The sequence below is a fragment of the Conger conger genome, chromosome 8 (genome assembly GCF_963514075.1).
Source record: "Conger conger chromosome 8, fConCon1.1, whole genome shotgun sequence".
In the NCBI taxonomy this organism is placed as follows: Eukaryota; Metazoa; Chordata; class Actinopteri; order Anguilliformes; family Congridae; genus Conger; species Conger conger.
The window spans coordinates 10,919,518-10,937,854 of NC_083767.1; the positions used below are offsets into that span (position 1 = coordinate 10,919,518).

General features: G+C 46.8%; 1 protein-coding gene across 6 annotated transcripts; it reads left to right on the plus strand.

Moving 5' to 3' along the window:
- Positions 1-130: 130 nt before the first annotated feature.
- Positions 131-18,095, plus strand: LOC133135567 (protein FAM193A-like). Of its 6 annotated transcripts, none has more exons than XM_061252661.1 (23): positions 131-508; positions 2,760-2,825; positions 3,414-3,644; positions 4,428-4,579; positions 5,225-5,392; positions 5,667-5,895; positions 6,042-6,166; positions 6,850-6,997; positions 7,564-7,638; positions 7,750-7,824; positions 8,223-8,335; positions 9,026-9,250; positions 9,594-9,744; positions 10,660-10,824; positions 11,043-11,273; positions 11,945-12,152; positions 12,240-12,509; positions 12,879-13,134; positions 13,743-13,929; positions 14,360-14,590; positions 15,034-15,730; positions 15,949-16,030; positions 16,469-18,095. In XM_061252661.1, the coding sequence occupies exons 1-23, from the start codon at positions 287-289 to the stop codon at positions 16,560-16,562; spliced, it is 4,401 nt and encodes a 1,466-aa protein (XP_061108645.1). In that variant the 5' UTR covers positions 131-286; the 3' UTR covers positions 16,563-18,095. The 6 variants fall into 6 exon arrangements, with proteins under 6 accessions (XP_061108645.1, XP_061108647.1, XP_061108642.1 ...); XM_061252663.1 differs by having other exon boundaries at positions 12,240-12,464; XM_061252658.1 differs by having other exon boundaries at positions 11,945-12,509.
- The last annotated feature ends 242 nt before the right edge of the window (positions 18,096-18,337 follow it).

Here is an 18,337-nt window from a genome sequence, read left to right on the forward strand (position 1 = left end):
TTCTTCAGAGACTTCCAACACATCTTAAGTCAGCAGGAGTTTAAAAACACAATTTCCCAGAATACCATGCACGCACACCCTTTGTGTATTGACGTAACTTCAAGTGCTTCATTCCTGTTGGGCAGGCCATATTGGATCTGAGATCTTTAGTGTATTGGAAGTGCTGACAGACTTCAGTATTTTGGAGTCTGTCAAAAGGTCTGTTCAGGTAAGGGTTTAATCCTGACATTGCGCCTGAAACGAATCCTCCTTCAGAAGACAGCGTATCTGTGACTTTAGGAGTGAAATGAGCCCAACCGACGCTAAACGAGGAGCCAAGCGCAGAAAAAGCAAGCGGGGCGGTGGCAGCGGTAGCATCATCGGCAGCAGTGTTAGCAGCTATAGCGGCAAGGCCGGGGTTCCAGCCACGGTCAGAAGTCCCCAAGCCACAGGAACACCAGAGTCCATAATGGGTTTATTAACAACTGGAAGCGGTAACACAGGAAGCATCGCAGGCCTGAATGGAGAGGTGAGGATACGTAATCGGTAATGTTCTGGCTAGCCAGCAACTTAGCTAATGCACCTTTAGGCCTTGCTGATGTAAAGCAAAAGGAGAAATTGGCTAAAGCTAGCTAGCTAAGTTAGCCGTCTGGATAAGGTGATCGCTGTTTGTTTTGTTAGCTTTGTTAGCCAAGTAGCTTGCTGAGCTAAAACCTAACCTATACCATATACTAACAGTTAATAGTGATCCACTGTCAACTAACACAGAGCCAACTTTAACAGTTTTGCAAGTTATCTAGCTAGGTTAAATATTCACCAGCTTGACTATGCATATTTTGGATTTAGTTAAGATCATAAATTGGGCCTGGCCATGGTTGTTTTCAACCGTCCACTCATGTTAGCTAGCTAACTTAATTAGCTAACAAGTTTATGAAGCTCACTTGTTAGCTTCCCAGATAAACTGGCTCAGAATGTTCCCGTAGCTAACTTTAACGTTAGTGATGATTGTGTTGGGTGTCCACTTAAAACATCAACATGTATAGCAACTGTCACTGGACGGAATCGCTGGTTAGCTGGGAGCTAGCTAGCTGACATTAGCTGGCTAGCTAGAAACGTTAAGTAACTACATAGCTTGCTGATGCATGCGTGCAAATTTGTGCCACTGAAAGTTCGGTAGCTAGCTGGCTAGTTGTCCATATTGTCGGACCCTTCCCAAACGGAGAGTGAATTCTCAGTGGCTCTTGCACCTTCTGCAATATATGCGTCTGCGAACAGGTAGTAGCTAGCTGGCTAATAAGTGTCGCAATTAATTATGAAACCGAGTGTGACAGTCAAGTGTTTCTATATGATCATCTAAAGGTTTGCCTGCCAGAACTGATTATGAAGCAAAATCTGTCATTCCTTTTAGAAAGTCACACCCTTCGATTTTATGGCTTGCCTAAACACAAAAAAGAGGTTCGTCCTCCGGACACACCCAGGCAACCCAGTATTTCCTGACACGCCCAGTGGTCAGAGGAAGCAGTGGTCATTGTTGACATCAACAAGTGGAGGACCAACCTTGTAGGCCATTCTTTACGCCATCCTGACGCGTTATACATTCCCCAGTCTACAGAAATCAAACGCATTCATTTACAGTGCTTGAGCGAATGCAAGACTAATGCTAGCACATTCGTTCTGCTAGTTGTGTTTGGACAGGGAGCAGACAAGTGTTATTTAAAAACATGTTTTTTCAAATGTATTGAAAATATGTGACAGCATTCAAGCCTTGAAAAAATAGTTGAGCTGGTGAAATATTTGCAAAACAACTGATTTGCAGTTACAGTATGTTTGTGTTTCAATACAAACAAGTTTGTTTATGCCACATTCTTTAACGTTCTTGTGTTTTGCTTTATCCTCCTTGTAAGTCACTGTATATGGATTGAGAGATCACCATCATATCAATTTAATACACTTATTAAAGAGCTTGTGGCTTTTAAAGAACAACCGACAGACCTGACTATTCTCGTTTCCAGAATTGTGTGTTTTACTGGCATAATGTACCATCTTTTTGTCCTCAAAAGTGGTACAGTTTAAGTAGCTCATATTTAAATGTGAATATGAACAGTACATACTTGGCTGTAGGGCGTCATTGCTGTGGTAGTTTTTGAATGCCTTCTGTAAGGTTTTTGGTCTGCCAGACATTGGTTCAACATCTGCAGCACGGTTTTGGCATGCTGTAACAGGTCTGATGCAATCTAATGATTTTCTTTTCTGATCCATGTCTCTGTGCTTGTATTGCTACGTGTGTAACAGTGACATTTTAGAATAGTGACGGTATCCTTTAAAAAAAATTTATTTACTATCTAGTGCATTCATTGCATTGGAAATAAAACAGAAATATCTTCGCAGGAGAGTACAGGAGGAGTACAGGAGGAGTACAGCATGTATTAGCATAGCAAACTCCAAAGTTGCCAAGAAAAACAAGGAACTATCAGTTTTGACAAATGTATGCTGTAACCTCCAGAATTAGATGCTGTGTGACATTATCTAGAACAGGGGAATCTCAAACTGGAAAACTGTATCTGCATCTGCAGTTCTTGATGTACTCCTGTACTCCACTGTTTAATTTAAGTCATTGATGTACACATTGCGTCCAAGGCAAAACCCCGAAAAAGGCAGTTCACAAAAGCCAGAAGAGTCTGTGGTGATCCCTGGTCTGTGGCAGTTTGTTGCATTCGTCGGGTTTCTGTGTAGTGCAAAACTATGGACGGCTTTATAAAATGGTATTTTCTGTTCTTCAGGTTTCGATGAATGGTACACAGTTTTCTGAAGGGCCAGTGAATTCTGACTTCACTGGAGTCCTACAGGTAATTATTATTATTACGCAGGTGTTCTGCATGATGTTCTTTTTTCCCTTTTTACATTTTAATGATGCTTAAAATGACTTCAAGGGTCCAACTGCAGAAGTGCGACTGGAAATAAAAACGATGCCCTTTGCACAGCTAATTATTATTCAAGTCCTGAGATTATGTATTATTTATTTAACAGGATTCACCCAGGTCCATTTTAATTAGTGCCTACAGTTTTTGAGCTGCTGTGTGCCATACATTTTAAGTGGGTCGCATTTGTTTTTTGTTCTCAGAGGATCTCTTGGCAGTTGTGTTTCGTGACACAAATTGCATGACAGTCCGTCACTAATCTTAAACTGTGATGTATCCACCACGTTGCCATGGTGTTAATTAACCTTTTATGGCGTTGGAATGGAAATATGTCATTAGAATGTTCTTAATGGAACATTCTAACGCTGATGCAACAATCATCACCGGTGGAGTTCTAGAACTCTGACTTAGAATGTTGAAAAACATTCCAAAAAAACCTACTCTGCATGGGGATACAATGTGCCCAGTGACCATGCTCTTAATTGACTAGTCTTGCCCCCTTACTCTTTGTTTCAGACCCCGTTCACCTTCGGGATGGGTCAGAGGGCGCCCTACACCACAGGGGAGCGCTGTCTGCTGTGCAGGAGGGAGAGGAAAGACAGCTCGTACCCTGAGCCGGGGTCGATGGCGCCTTGCGCCTCTTCAAAGAGCTCTGCCGCGCTGGCACTGCCCCTGTGGGTGTGTCCCGAATGCCGACGCACTGTGGAGACGGAGGAGCGACACCCCGCCCCCGAGCCTTCGCTGGGGGTAAGGCCTGGACCGGCAGGGGCCGACTTGAGCACTCGCTTAGCCAACCGCATTTCATTTCGTGTTAGGCATTTAAAGATGAGCTGAAATATAAATTAACTTTTTCCTCAATTCTTCATAATCATATGAATATGTCTAAAAGTATGTATTCCATAAAATGAATAAAATTTATGTCATGTACCAGTGGGCGTACATGTTGATCAAATGTCAACTTTCCGTTCCCCTCCAATCATATTTACCCAGTGGCTCACATCCTTATTTAACAACCCCCTTTTCATTTAACGTCAGTGAAATTGACTCCCTGCCCTTCAAAAAATTCCCCCAAAAGATTTGTTTCACTCTCGTACGTCATATCGCAGAAGCTAGTGCTCCTCTAGCCTCCGTTTCAGTATGCAGTATGCATTATTGCATATTTTTTGGGTTATATTAGCCATGACTAGTGTTCGATGAGAAAGTATGTGGTTCTATATGTGTTGAGGCTCGTGGCAGTTGGCCCGATTAGCAGTTGTTTATGTTCATGTCTTTGCTAGCACGATGTCCCACTTCTTCATTTGAACAGTTGCTTCTCTGTTGGTCTTGACCTAAGGCATAATTCCAGCAGAGAAATTGGAAAATTTCCCATGATCCTTTGAAGTGTTGTCCTGCCTAAAGGAGAAAACCCCCTCCCTTACTGCATGAACAAACTGGTTCTTGTGACATGAAACAGATTTGGGACAGAAATCCCAGCAGTGTTTCACGTGTTGACACGTGTTGTTCTCTCTCTCTCTCTCTCTCTGGGTGCAGAACCAGGACTTCCTGTCGCACGTTTCCATGGCGAACGGAGAACCGTCGAGGGAGTCTGCGAGAGAAGCACAGTCTGCCCCCGCCCTGAGCCGGACCCCGCCCCCTCTCGCCGTGGACACGCTGTGCGGCTGTGACGTCTGCAGTGAGCAGAGGTGAGACCGACCGTGGAGAGGGCCATGAAGAGGCCAACGGAGAGGCCAGTGCACAGAGCCAACTCCTGCACCCCTCACAGTCTGACTGACTGAAGCAGCCTGTCTGGGCAGAGCTCGAGTAGCAGCCTATAGCAGCCTATAACCTAGTGGTTAAGGTGCTTGACTGGGACCTGGTTCAAGCCCCAGTGAGGCCGCGATAAGATCAGTGCAGCTGTTGGGCCCTTGAGCAAGGCGCTTAACCCTACATTGCTCCAGGGGGGAATTGGCCCCTGCTTAGTTTAATCGACTGTAATTCGCTTTGGATAACCGCGTCAGCTAAGTAACTGTAATGTAATGAGTAGCCTGAGCAGGGAAAGACTTGGAGGTTAGACGTGGTGAACAGGCAAGTGCGGGAGAGGGGGAGTGGTGCTCGATGCACAATCGCCTGCCCCGTTGCTCCAAATGTGCCCCTCTCATTTGGTAATATGATTTATATGTTGTTTTTTTTGTTCTTGCCAGTCATTTTCATTCCTTAATTTTCATTAAAAACATATTCTGTGCAATAGCTAGGTGTCTAGGGTGTTGTGCCCGTCTCTCTCTGCCCCTCGTGAGTTCTGTGCGAGGCCCTGGTAGTGAGCAATGGTATGGCATTCCCGTCTCTTTCAGGGAAAGCTCGGCGGAGCTGGAGAGGGAATCCCGGGAGATGCAGAAGTCCTGGTCGGAAGTGCGCTTCATGGTCCGGTACATTTACCGGCAAACGGGAACGCCGCTGGCAGACGACCAGGACCAGCCTCAGGATCGGGACAAAGAGGGAGTGAAGGGGCTGGTGGACAGGTACCCCCAAACCTGTCATCTTTCATCTTTTGTTTTTCTGAGAGTGGCTCTTGTGTGCTTTTTTCACAGTGTTCACTGTGGAATATCTCTAGAATCTCTGGGGGTTTGGGTTTTTCAACACCAGGCTTGATACGGTGCTTGATACTATCTCGGGTAGTTTTTCGGTAAACTCAGCGTTGGGTACACTTCAGTGGTAGGACCATGGCGGTTATTATTGGGCTTAATAGCCTGTTCTTGTCATTGTGATATGTTATTTGTGTCGTGTCATGTCCAGGCTCTGTCAGAGGGACCCGTACCAGCTGTATCAGAGGCTGGAGCAGCAGGCACGGGAGTACGTGCTGGAGGTGAAGGTGCGCCTCCTCAAACACCTGTCGGCGGGGTCAAAGGTCACGGCGCTGGAGGAAGGGCCTCCCCAGGCGCACCAGTTCATCTCGCTCCTCCTGGAGGAGTACAGCGCTCTCTGCCAGGCTTCCCGCACAATCAGCTCCTTCCTCCTCACCCTGGTGAGCCCTCTGCTGCGTGTGTGCGTGCGTGCGTGCGTGCGTGCGTGCAAGGTGCTGTTGCTTTGTTCATATCATTGTTGACATCTGTTTCTGTATTGGAACGCAGTCATTTCACCAGTGCTTTGCACTTTTCTATCTTTTTCCAGGAAAACGAGCATTTGAAGAAGTTCCAGGTGACATGGGAACTGCACAACAAGCACCTTTTTGAAAATCTTGTATTTTCAGAACCTCTTTTGCACAACAGTTTACCATCTCTGGTTGCACAACTAAGGTAGGTTTAGCACTTAAAAATAAAAACATTTATATTGGCTGACTATCGATTGCCATTAAAAACAATGAGAACCATGTGGCTTGTGTGGGTTGTGCAGATATTTTCATGGGAGCAAGATGAAAGCATTCCAGTTCTATGTACTTTGCTAATTAATTCTTAACTTTATTTAAAATGACACGTTGTGGAAGATTAACGAGATTGCTTTACAATCGTTATTTATTATGCCAACAAGGTAAAAATTGAGCCATTTCCCAACACGGCCAAGTTTTATATAACAGCGACTGTGAGGTGTTTAGGAATCCTATATGAGATGATATAAGATGGCACAAAACATCAAATCTGCCCCTAAAATCCAAATCCAGCCCTGGGTTTCTTGTCTCCTGGCTAATTAACTGAACAGTTAGTGCTATGCTGATTGGTCTGAATGTCTAAATGTCTTTACACCTGACTCTGAGGTAAAGGGACCCTGGGAAACCAGCAGTTCTTGCTCCTCTGGGACTGTGATTCGCTGATCCTTGGCATATAGGATGACATTTACAAGACCATTTTTTCACACCCAATAAAGCTGCATTAAATACTTGGCAAGAGCTGATGTTGCTCCCTCATAACTCAGATTCCTGTGTGTGTGTCTGTGTGTCTGTCTGTGTGTGTGTGTGTGTGTGTGTGTGTCTCTGATTGGCCAGGCATGGGACAGCCTCCCGTGACTCTTACAGTGAGGATATGTACAGCACGCTGCTGCAGACCTACCAGGATCTGGACAGGGAGATGAACATTGTAGCAGTGGAGTGGCTGGAGTGTGAGAAGAGGATCGATAACTATGTCGATGAGCAGGTGAGTCACCGCTGGCCTTTGAGTCAGGAAGGATTAAGCCTTTGTAGTTTTTTGTACATTGGTGTTCTAGAACTCCATTGCTTTTCTTTACCAGTAGTGATTGTTACTTCAGCATTAGAATGTTCAGTTAGTTCTAGTCACATATGTGATCTCGCTCTTTGAAGGGTTAAAGAGAGATTAGTGTCATCACCTTTCACATTGAAACCAGAGTGAAGCTCCACCAATCACGGTGTATGTTGTTAATAACTAATGGAACAACAGCAACAATAACCGGTGGATACTGGCTGTTCTTCCTAGGTGCTGTAAGGGATACTAGGACTATAACCAGTCCACCAATCACCATCTGTGTTTTTTTTTATGTTTCTCATTGCTGATATAGCCCTTGATTGGTGCAGCTCCTCTCTGGTTTCTATATGAAAGGTGACAACATGTCTGCCTTACCTGTGTGTTATTATCCCTGCTTGTAGTGTATGTGGATTGATACCTTCTTGTTTTCAATTTTTTTTTTCGATCATTGTTTTAAGTGTAACATAACCTTGTTGATACCTTATTTTAATGCTTGGCAGTTACTTTATAAGGTTGAAGGACAGAACCACACGCATCCAAAGAAGGAACCACACAAATCATTAGTAAGCAGAAATGTAAGTATAGTAGTTCAACCACACTACTACACTCTTGCATGTTTGTAGTATGTCATATTTTCTGTTACTGTGTGGGTCAGTTGATTAATTGATTGTCTATTTCCCAACAAGCCGTTAAGAACAAAACAACAAATTCTGAAAGAAGACTGGGAGTTCTTCAAACAAAGGAGATTTGTCGAAGACCAGGTAAGCTTTTCATCCAGTATGAAGTTTAGTAGCACTGCTCAACTGGACAGTTTTGGTTGGTTATATACTGTAGCAGGGCTGCTCAACCCTGTTTCTAGAATTCTACCATCCTGGAGGTTTTCACTCCACCGCAAACAACACACATCTCATTCAACAGCTTGAGATCTTGTTGAGCCTGTGCCAAATTCGGTTTGAAATGAGAACCTACAGGATGGTAGATTTCCAGGAACAGGGTTTGGCAGCCCTGATATGTACAATACGTATAGCAGGTGTATCTTGGTGCATCTCTAAATGGAATAGATTGACTAACTCCTCATATATTTTTAATCTTTCGAACATTGCTGATATTTGCGCCACTGCGTGCTATTGTAAGTGCAGGCTTTCCTTTTTTATTTCAGTCTACGAACAATAGGAAGCCTCTTGCTGCAGACCATTTCACTGACACTATGAGACACCTCCTATCCTCCAGACTGAGTATTCCAGACTGCCTGAACTGCAACTACCGGAGGAGGCAAGTCCAAACCACTGTCTGAGTTCTCATGTGGAATTTGCAAGAGTGAAAGACAATGGCCGCGTTTCCCGAACGCGTTAAGAACGTTCTTAAGCTAAGAAAGTTCTTAAGGACCTTCTAATTGACAGTCCTTAAGAACTTTCTTAGCTTAAGAACGTTCTTAACGTGTTCGGGAAATGCGGCCAATACTGTTTGTGCAGCACATTTATCTAATGCAGGGGTAGGCAGCCCTGGTCCTGAAGTTTCTGTTTTCTGTTCCAACTGAGCTTAAGCACAATAGTTTGATATATTAAAAGTCTGAGCCTGACTATTCTGAATGGTGAAATGCGAGTTTCTCCAGCTCATGGTCTTTTGCATTTACAACTAATTAAAAGGAATCCAGTTGTGTTATCATGGGTTTGGATTAACCAGGATCATCTCTGGTGCACGAGGACCAAGGTTGCCTACCCCTGATCTAATGCATAAATTCTCACCACTGGTTATATCCGATGTTGTAATAAATACAGTCATCTTAGCGGGCTTCATGGTAAAATTGTTAGCTGACACATTGGTTCATCAGTCACATTGACACAAAGCTGTAGACTAACTGACTGATCCAGTCTCCCAGATGTCTGTCACAAGGCTGACCCTTCTCTCTTGCCGTAGGTGCACTTGCGATGACTGCAGACTGACCCTTCTCTCTTGCCGTAGGTGCACCTGTGATGACTGCAGCCTCTCGCACATCCTGACCTGCGGGATCATGGACTCCTCCGTCACTGAGGGCCTTCACGGCCCCGCCCCTGCCCCAGACTTCCTGTCTGAGCTGCACCCCCCCAGCATGTCCTCAGCCAGCTCAAACTCCAGCTCGGGCTCCCCCGTCCCAATCCCACAGCACCCGCACCTCATCCTCCCAGACAGAGGGGGTGCTCCCTGCTTGTGAGTCACCTTTCAGCACACATCTCCTCTGTCTAAGTCATGAAGATGGTTTAATTTACTGGAGATTTGAAGACTTGCCTTCTGTATTTTTTGAACACATGCCTGAAATTACGTACTCAACATAAAATGGCGACTAGTCTGGAATCGTTTTGAGTACAGGCATAATCCTTTTTTTAAATCCGAAAACTGGTAGAGATTTAGAAATGGCGCTGAGCAGTACAGACTACACAAAACTGTCACATTGATACCTCAGAAACTCCTGCATTACTGCTGTTACCAGCTTGAACACTGATGTTTGTTACACGTTTATAGATGAAGGTTCTTGTTCTTGTTCTTCTCGTAGCGGAGAAGTTGACCACGACGCCCTCCCGCTGTCCAAGTTTGCGGACATCTACCCGCTGGGTAGCTACGGCGACGCAGAGATGATGTCGGATATGGACGGCATCCGCGAGCAGCTGAACGGAGGGCAGGGAAGCACGGCGTTAAACGGGCAGGTGTGTCATTCCTTCCAAGCGCTTGTGGAGTGCGGGAAGTGCTGAGTCATCGTTGTGCTCTTACGCTTACACACAGCCATACGCTTTGTGTCTCAGAGTGAGGACTGCGTGTGTCTGCAGTCTCAGGGGCAGATCACGTTTCAGTGAAACAGTCAGACCAGACCTGCACTGCTCGCCTGCTTGTGTGTCTGTTCCTGGTGCAGATTTCAAGTTCTGTTATAAAGTACTCACTAACGAGAATGACTAAAATGGAACTTAATGTAATCATTTAGTTGTATCCCCCTTCTTTGGTGTATTCTCATGGTACTTAATAGAACCTTAACAGAACTCTGATGAAAATGTGGGTTCTACCCCTCTAAAGGCTGTTGCAGTTCCACCATCTCGGAAGCAAGTTTTGCAGCTTTATCGTGTTGTTAAGCCCCGACCCCTCTCTCCCAGTCTCCCAGTGATCCTAACCCTGACCCCTCTCTCTCTCCTCCAGTCTCCCAGACTGATCCTAACCCTGACCCCTCTCTCTCTCCTCCAGTCTCCCAGACTGATCCTAACCCTGACCCCTCTCTCTCTCCTCCAGTCTCCCAGACTGATCCTAACCCTGACCCCTCTCTCTCTCCTCCAGTCTCCCAGACTGATCCTAACCCTGACCCCTCTCTCCCAGTCTCCCAGTGATCCTAACCCTGACCCCTCTCTCTCTCCTCCAGTCTCCCAGACTGATCCTAACCCTGACCCCTCTCTCTCTCCTCCAGTCTCCCAGACTGATCCTAACCCTGACCCCTCTCTCTCTCCTCCAGTCTCCCAGACTGATCCTAACCCTGACCCCTCTCTCCCAGTCTCCCAGTGATCCTAACCCTGACCCCTCTCTCTCTCCTCCAGTCTCCCAGACTGATCCTAACCCTCACCCCTCTCTCTCTCCTCCAGTCTCCCAGGGTGAGCAGTAGCAGCGGCTCCTCAGAGGAAGATGAGGAGGATGAAGAGGAGGAGGATGAGGTGGATGGAGAGCGTAGCAGTGAGCCTCCTGGCCCACAGGGGGATCTCTTTTCAGGGAAGATCTGTAGCCCTCCCCCATCTTACCCTGCCCAGCAGGTACTGCGCACCGGTCTCTCTGTGTGTATTTCTGTTCACTACACTGGGCTTATTTGCATAGTTAGTTAGCTAGTTAACTGACGTTATTAGTTGAACATTATTGTCCCATAAAGTAAAATATCATCCATGCTACACAATAATTTAGATAAATAATAAAGGCAGCATAGCTGCTCGGTGACGGTGTGACCGGCTCCGTGTTGTGTGTTTTGCGGGTTCAGACCGAGCAGGTCCCACACGCGTGTGAGTGTCACGCCTGTAAGCAGGACACGTGTGTGGCGCCCCCCGCCCTCTCCGCCCCCCAGCAGTTCCTCCCGGAGAAGACCTCGCACCCCGCCCTGCACCTCTACCCCCACATCCACGGCCACCTGCCCCTGCACAGCGTGGCACACCTGCCCCGGCCCCTGCTGCACCCCTCTCTCTACCCCGGCCACAACTTCCCCCACAGCAAGGTGAGGGCAGTGCCACTGAGACCATCGCTGTGACTGACTGCTGGTCGACATGTAAAGGAAATGATTTCTGGAGATACCAAGGCACAGTGTTTAGTACTGGTTCCTCACAAGGTGGTTCTGGGTTTGAATCCCTCTCTGCGTGGAGGTTGTATGTTCTCCCCACAGGCTTGCTCAAGATACTCCAGTTCCTCCCACAGCTCAAAGGCATTCAGCCCAAAGACTACTGAGAATTAGCCTTCCTGGCTAACTGACACATTTACAGAAATGTTATTGCACAACTTATAATGAATTAAGTTTCTTGGGATTGACCCCTTTTTGGTATTTATGGTATTTACTCAACACTTCAAACCCATGACATTTGCCAAGCATGAACCTGGAAAAATACTGAGATTGTCACCATTAACATTTACCAGAGTGTCAAACTAGTGTGGAAGAATGAATGTAGGTCAAGTGTACAACGCCAAACAGGTACTTGTGCCTTTTTTGAGTCTACCACAAGGTGTCACTCTTGTTCAAGTTCAGCGATTGACATTGAAACATTCCCTCTTGATCGGTTTCTGTTTGTACCAATGTTTTTCCGTTATTTTTCACATTCATATCATTAGAAACTGCTCATTCCCACTGAAAGTCTTCTTTGAATGAAGCTTTCTTCATTCCTCTGTTTGTTCCAGACCCTTCCGCCAGCTCCAACGCTAAACCATGCAGGCAAGCCGCCGGCCTTCAGCCCGTCTCTGCAGGAGCACCTCTATCAGAACTGTTTCAGCAACGCCGGAGACTGGAACAGCTCCCTCCACACCCCCTCGCTCAAGTTCGAGAACATCTGGGAGACCACCATGAAGAACTGGAACCCAGCTGTGTATCTCCCGGAGCCCCGGCCAGGTACCATGGCCAGGGTCATTTCGCTTTTCGTCTTTCTTTCCTTCTCTTCGCTTTTTGTCTTACATTCCTTTTTATTTGGTCTGGAAGGTGACACACTGGGGCCGACTCTTCCGGAGGCCAGACTGGAACTCCAACCCCCATCATGCAACAGCGAGCCTATTGTCGCCACGGAAACCAGGGAGCGGAAGAACTCCGCGAAGAAGAAGTGTCTCTATAATTTCCAAGATGCCTTCATGGAAGCCAACAGAGTGGTGATGGCGACATCGTCAGCTACCTCGTCCGTGTCCTGCACAGCCACCACTGTCCAGTCAAGTAATAATCAGATCACAGTTTCACCTAAAAGACCCACTTTCCTAGGTAACAAGGGCAGGAGGAGGGGCCAGGAGCTGCTAGCCATGTCTCAGTGCTAGCAGCCAGATCGGGTGGCATCATTTTTGCGTTTGAATTTGTTTACTTTGAAAGAGTGCAAATATTAGCAACTACCATTTTGTCCCAAATATTTCATATTTTGCCATTTTCCTCCATTTGTTGTCTGAGTAGAAGTGCATGTAGTTTATCAATTATTTGACCAATTACATTGTTTTCATTTCCAGTGGTATGCATATTAGTGTGATATAGCAGACTGAAATTTGTTGATTTGACTCTTACCACACCAAAAAAATGGTTTCAGAATCTGTGAATTGTCAGCCATTTCTGCCCTGCTGAATCCCCTGTTGTGTCTCCCAGGTGATGTGTTTCACAGTGTGGAGGACCACAGGAGAAGTAGCCCCACCGGCCTCGCCCCGCTCCCTTCCCTCTCCAGCACCGCTCCGTTTCCGGCATCTGCCCCTCACCTACCCAGTACCGACGCTCCGCCCTTCCCAAAGAACACCGCCACGGTGCCCAGCTTCATGGACCCCCACCCAGGCCTCTGCCCCTCCCCCGCCGACCTCCTCGCCCTTCCCCCTGAGGGCGGGGTCAGTGCCCCGCCAAGCGTGTGCAGGTAGGTCCTTCACTAAGGTGTGGAGATTCATTTTTCTTTCATTGTGTTTCTCCACAGCACATGAGCAATCTCAATTCATGATTAACCCTGTCATTCTCAAGTGTATTTATTTATTAATCTCCAGAGTGCAATTTGGCAGTCTCGACCTCATACCTTTTCAACCAGTCAAAATGGCTGCTAGACTACTACTAAAACTACTAAATTCTCAACTTCCTCAATTTTCTCAACCGAAGCCAAAACCCCTTGTGATTTGGGTGGAGCCACTTTCTATTGGGCTTGGCACTGAAAGGGTTAATGTAATATATTTCAGGGCTGCCCAACCCTGACCCTGGAGCTCTGCCATCCTGTTGGTTTTCATTTCAACCCTACATTAGCAGATTCTACTAATTAGCTCAGTGAGATCTCAAGCCATTGTATGAGCTGCACTTTGTTAGGGTTGGAGTGAAAACCAAAATGGCAGTCCATTTCCAGGAGCAGGGCTGAATTTAAATATTATTATTAATTTTAATTTAAGTGTCATGAGCAGCACTCTCTAGGTTCCATCCTGGGGTTGTAGTTTTGTCGACCTGGCTGGGTCTGACCGTTCTGACCTTGGTTTGACCTTACAGTGACCCCGAGTGTGAAGGTCACCGCTGTGAAGCCCATGGCGGCTACGACCACCAGCATTACGACGGCGAGGACAGTCAGGACGAGGACAGCTGCTCCGAACACAGCTCCAGCACCTCCACCTCCACCAATCAGAAAGAGGGAAAATACTGTGACTGTTGCTACTGTGAATTCTTCGGGCACGGAGGGGTGAGACGCATTTTCTTCTCACAGTTACTAATAACGAACCGCCCGTTCCACTACTCGACGTTGTTTACTTAGCATTTCCAGTAAAAAATTACACCGCGTAAATTGCTTTGTCAAGTTATGGCGAGGTTAATGAGAAATAAAAATATATATATCCATCCCAGTTACTGTGCAAAGAATTGGTGAAAAATCACATTTAAAATAAATAAATTAAAATGCAGAAACGGGAGACAATTGATGATCGAGTTATAACCGGATTTGCAATATTGCATTATACATGCTGCTTATTTCTGTCTTTTTTCTGTTTGCTGTATGTCTTAAGAGCGCTTGCGTACACGTTAAAGAGATATGTGGGTCACTTTTTCTGAGCCCATACACTTGTATGAATGTGAATATATTTTTCAGTTTATCTTTCATGTCTAACTTTTTGCAGCCTCCCGCTGCTCCGACCAGCAGAAACTATGCAGAGATGCGTGAGAAACTGCGTCTGCGTCTCACCAAGCGCAAGGAGGAGCAGCCGAAGAGGGATGACCCTCTCCTGGAGCGGGAGAGCTTGGAGGACCACCGGAATGTGGAGGACCTCCTGCAGTTCATCAACAGCGAGGACTCCAAGCGCACCAGCAGCTCCCGGGCAGCCAAGCGCGCCCGCCACAAACAGAAGAAGGTAACGACTCCAGCCCCTGGGGGGGTGGGGGGGTGGACCTTCACCGCCTTCACACGTGAATCGCCATGGTCATTGAAGGTCCCACGACACTTTTCAAAAGCGTGAAGGGCGGGTTGCCTTTGGATCCCCAGGTTGGGGAAAATTGAGTTTGCCTTGCCTGCTTAGATAAAAGTAAAAATGTACTAAAAATGTGAAATGCCCCTTCCCAAAAGATTGGTGGTTCTATCCTCGGTGTAGCTACGATAAGATCGCCACAGCCCTTGAGCAAGGTCCTTAACCCCACATTGCTCGAGGTGGATTGTACCCTGCTTAGTCTAATCAACTCTACGTCGCTTTGGGTAAAAGCAGCTGCTAAATAACAAATGATTTATTGTTACATCAGCATTAGAATGCTCAGTTAATCACGTATTTGTGCAGTAAAGGTGTGGTTCTGTGTATTGCAGATGGAGGAGAAGGCTCGCCAGGAGGCAGAGGCACGGGAGCGGGAGGAGGAGCAGCGGCGGAGGGAGGAGGAGGAAGAGGAGGCCCTGAGACGAGAGCTGCTCCGGCTACAGGAGCTCCAGCACCTCCGAAACGCCAAGAGGAAGAAGAAGGAGAAGGTCCGGGAGGTGCAGAGGGCAGAGCCCATCACCCAGAGTCCCCGGCTCCTCAAAGAGTCCGCCCGCACCGCCCTGGAGAACCTGAAGAACAGCAAGGCCCACATGGAGCGGTGCATCTTGGGAGCATGCGGGGAGGAGCAGGGGGGCACAGCGCTGCAGCGCCTGCTCGGGTTGGACAGCAGTGGAGAAACGCCCCCCTCCAGGGACCCCCCAGGCAAGAACAGGCCAAGGCAGCCGCCGGTGAAGAAGTCCGCAGAGGTCCTCAAAATGGTGGAGCCCAGTCTGAAGACCAGTGGTGCTCAGACTCAGACGCCCGCTGGGGGTCCTGGCCCGGAGGAGGCGGGTGGCAGACTTGACGGGCAGAACCAGCTAACCCTGGTTCAGGAGGAAAAAGCGGTTTCAGAGCCGCAGCCGGAACCAGAACCGGTGCTGATGGATCCTCCGACACCGGCCGACAAAGCCCCCAGCTCAGGGTCCCCTCAGCCCAAGACCAAAACCAAAAAGAACAAGAAGAAAAAAGGAGAGAAGACCAACTCCATTGGTGAGCAACAAGGAGTTAAAGATTAATCCATTTCTATATTTCCCGAAGGTTTTTTTCATCACACCTTCACACGCGTTAGTCAGAGACAACGGATTGTCAGAGGAATGAAAATGCAAAAAAGTTTAATTCAAATACGGTTTTGACGTAAATGTGCAGATGTACGAATGCAAAAGTCTTTTTATTAGTGTGTTTTCTGAAACCGGTGTTTTCTGACCTAGATGACGTGTTCCTACCCAAAGACATCGACTTGGACAGCGAGGACATGGATGAAACTGAGCGGGAGGTGGAGTATTTCAAAAGGTGTGAACCATTTTCTCGAGCTCGCATTTCCCATGGGGTACGGCTACAGAGAGCCTCTCTCCTGTTATTCGATGCCTCTCTTTCAGAATCACCGTCATGGTTTCGGTGTGACTGCGCAGCTTCTGAGTTTGATGTTTGTTTTGCTCTGTCGTATGTGCGTACTGTAATTGTATGACTGCACACTTCTGAAAAACAGAGCCGGTTTCCCCCAGCTCTCCTCCCTGGTGTAGGTTTACAGTCAGCGCTCTTTCATTCAGCTTTTATTTTCTGTTCCATCAAACCCTGGAGGCCAGCGTCATTGCTCTTGGAAAGGTCATGAGTCATCAAAAAAACAATTGTGACAGCATTCAAGCATGTTGCCTCAGCCTGAGTGAGAGATAAAATGGCGTCATACCCCCTTTTTTGCAAAACCTGTATCTCTTCATTACCCCTCTGCAGGTTCTGCTTGGACTCGGCCAGGCTGACCAGGCAACGGCTCTCCATCAACTGGTCCAACTTTAGCTTGAAGAAAAGCACTTTCGCCGCCCACTGACGATGCCAGACGTATCTAGATGCTGGCAGGATGGACCGAATCACCGTGATGGCTGGCGACCCAGCCCTCCTGTGCCGAGAAACGGCTGTATCCGGAGGGGTAGTAAAATAGGCTAACGGCATTTTTGTCACCAGAGGGGATCCACGAATCACGGAGTACATTGCTAATTCGAAGTGGAACAAAGCCAACAGTGATTGGCGGATAGTTTGCTTGACCGCGTTGAAGAGGCGTAGCTGGGAATTATCCTCCAATCGCTGTTGACGTTGTTCTGTTTGCCGTTACCGACGTGCCCTGTGATTGGCAGTCCCAGTCTGGCTTACATGCCAAAGGTGGCAACAACCGCCTCCAGTTCCTGCTTTATTATCCCCGGCCTCCACGCCACTGCTGCCTCACCTCACCCCTGCTGCTGCTGCTGCTGCTCCGCTGCCTCCAGTGCTGCTGCAAACTTCCCCTTCCTCTCAAACGGAGCCGGGGGGAAGAAACAAAACCCAATAACCACTTTTTACACAAGTCTGCTTGTGTGCTTTTAGTCTGCCTGGAACATATCTGTCACCGGTCACTTCCCCCTGCGGGGTGGCTCATAACCACCAATCCTTGTTTGCTTCGTCATGGAACGCCATGCCACTAGCCTTCTCCGTGCTGGACGGCACACTGAGAGCCCTGGGCACTGGCACCCCCTACAGGGCTTGAGAGAATTGGGTTAGCTCCCATGAAACCACACCGCACTTATGTGGTACGGTTCCGGAGATATAGGGATTGTATCTACCTATACGTGTCCATCTATGTGGACGGATGTCTATAACTACCTATCAATAGCTCTTGTACTTTTTTTTTTTTTTTTTTCTAGTTCACATAGGGAATTTGTTGATTGCATGGCATGGCGAAAATCCTGGCTTTTAACTTTGCCCCCCAAAAGTGTTGCCTCTAATTGGCCGACTTGATGAAACGAAGAGAGCTCCAAATGCTTAATCAGAATAATCAGAAAGGTCAGAATAGCGCTTCTATTCCGAAGGCCCAGTTTGTCGTCCACCACAAAGGCTACCGAGAAGTTTGCAACTCTTTAACACTGGTAGCTTTGGTCCCTGCAATATGGTCTAGGTAAAGAAAAAGTCTGTTAAGAAGCCTAGGTTTGTGAAAGACTTCTCCCATCCTCATAACTCTGTCACATATACATCCTACATTTCGCTCAGAGTAACGAAAAGGGATTTTGCTTCATCGACACTATCCAGCAAGGAAGGCTAATACTTGATGATGTTATTTTTTAGTTCCATTTAACAACCTGTTGTTAAATTGTAAAAGTTATGCAATTTTTCTTCTTTTTTTAATTTTATTTTTTTATTTGTAGCCAGCTTATATGAAAAATGCGAAATGAAATGGGAAAAGAAAAAAATGCTCAGAATCGATCTTGTTATAGAGTGTGTGTATACTGGATTAACACTGAGGCCCGATCCGGCTACTTTTTTAACATATTGTTAAGTAATATTAAATCTTGTCTTTCTTTTTTGAAAGATGGAATACAGTCGTATGGCAGGATTTGCCTTGTCTGTTGGAATTTATTGTTCACTTTTGGTCCGATAATAGATGTTGATAATCATGTACTTAAACGGATGTTTCACTTTGGCACAATAGCCTACAAGTAATTTTGTGGAGTTTACCCCATTTTATTTGTAGAGTGAATACTCGACTCGTCAGCTGTGCCTGTCCCAGCTGTACTATCTTCTATAGTTAGTGTGTGCTTTAAAACTATTAATTTCGGCGAGGTCCCAAAAATGAAT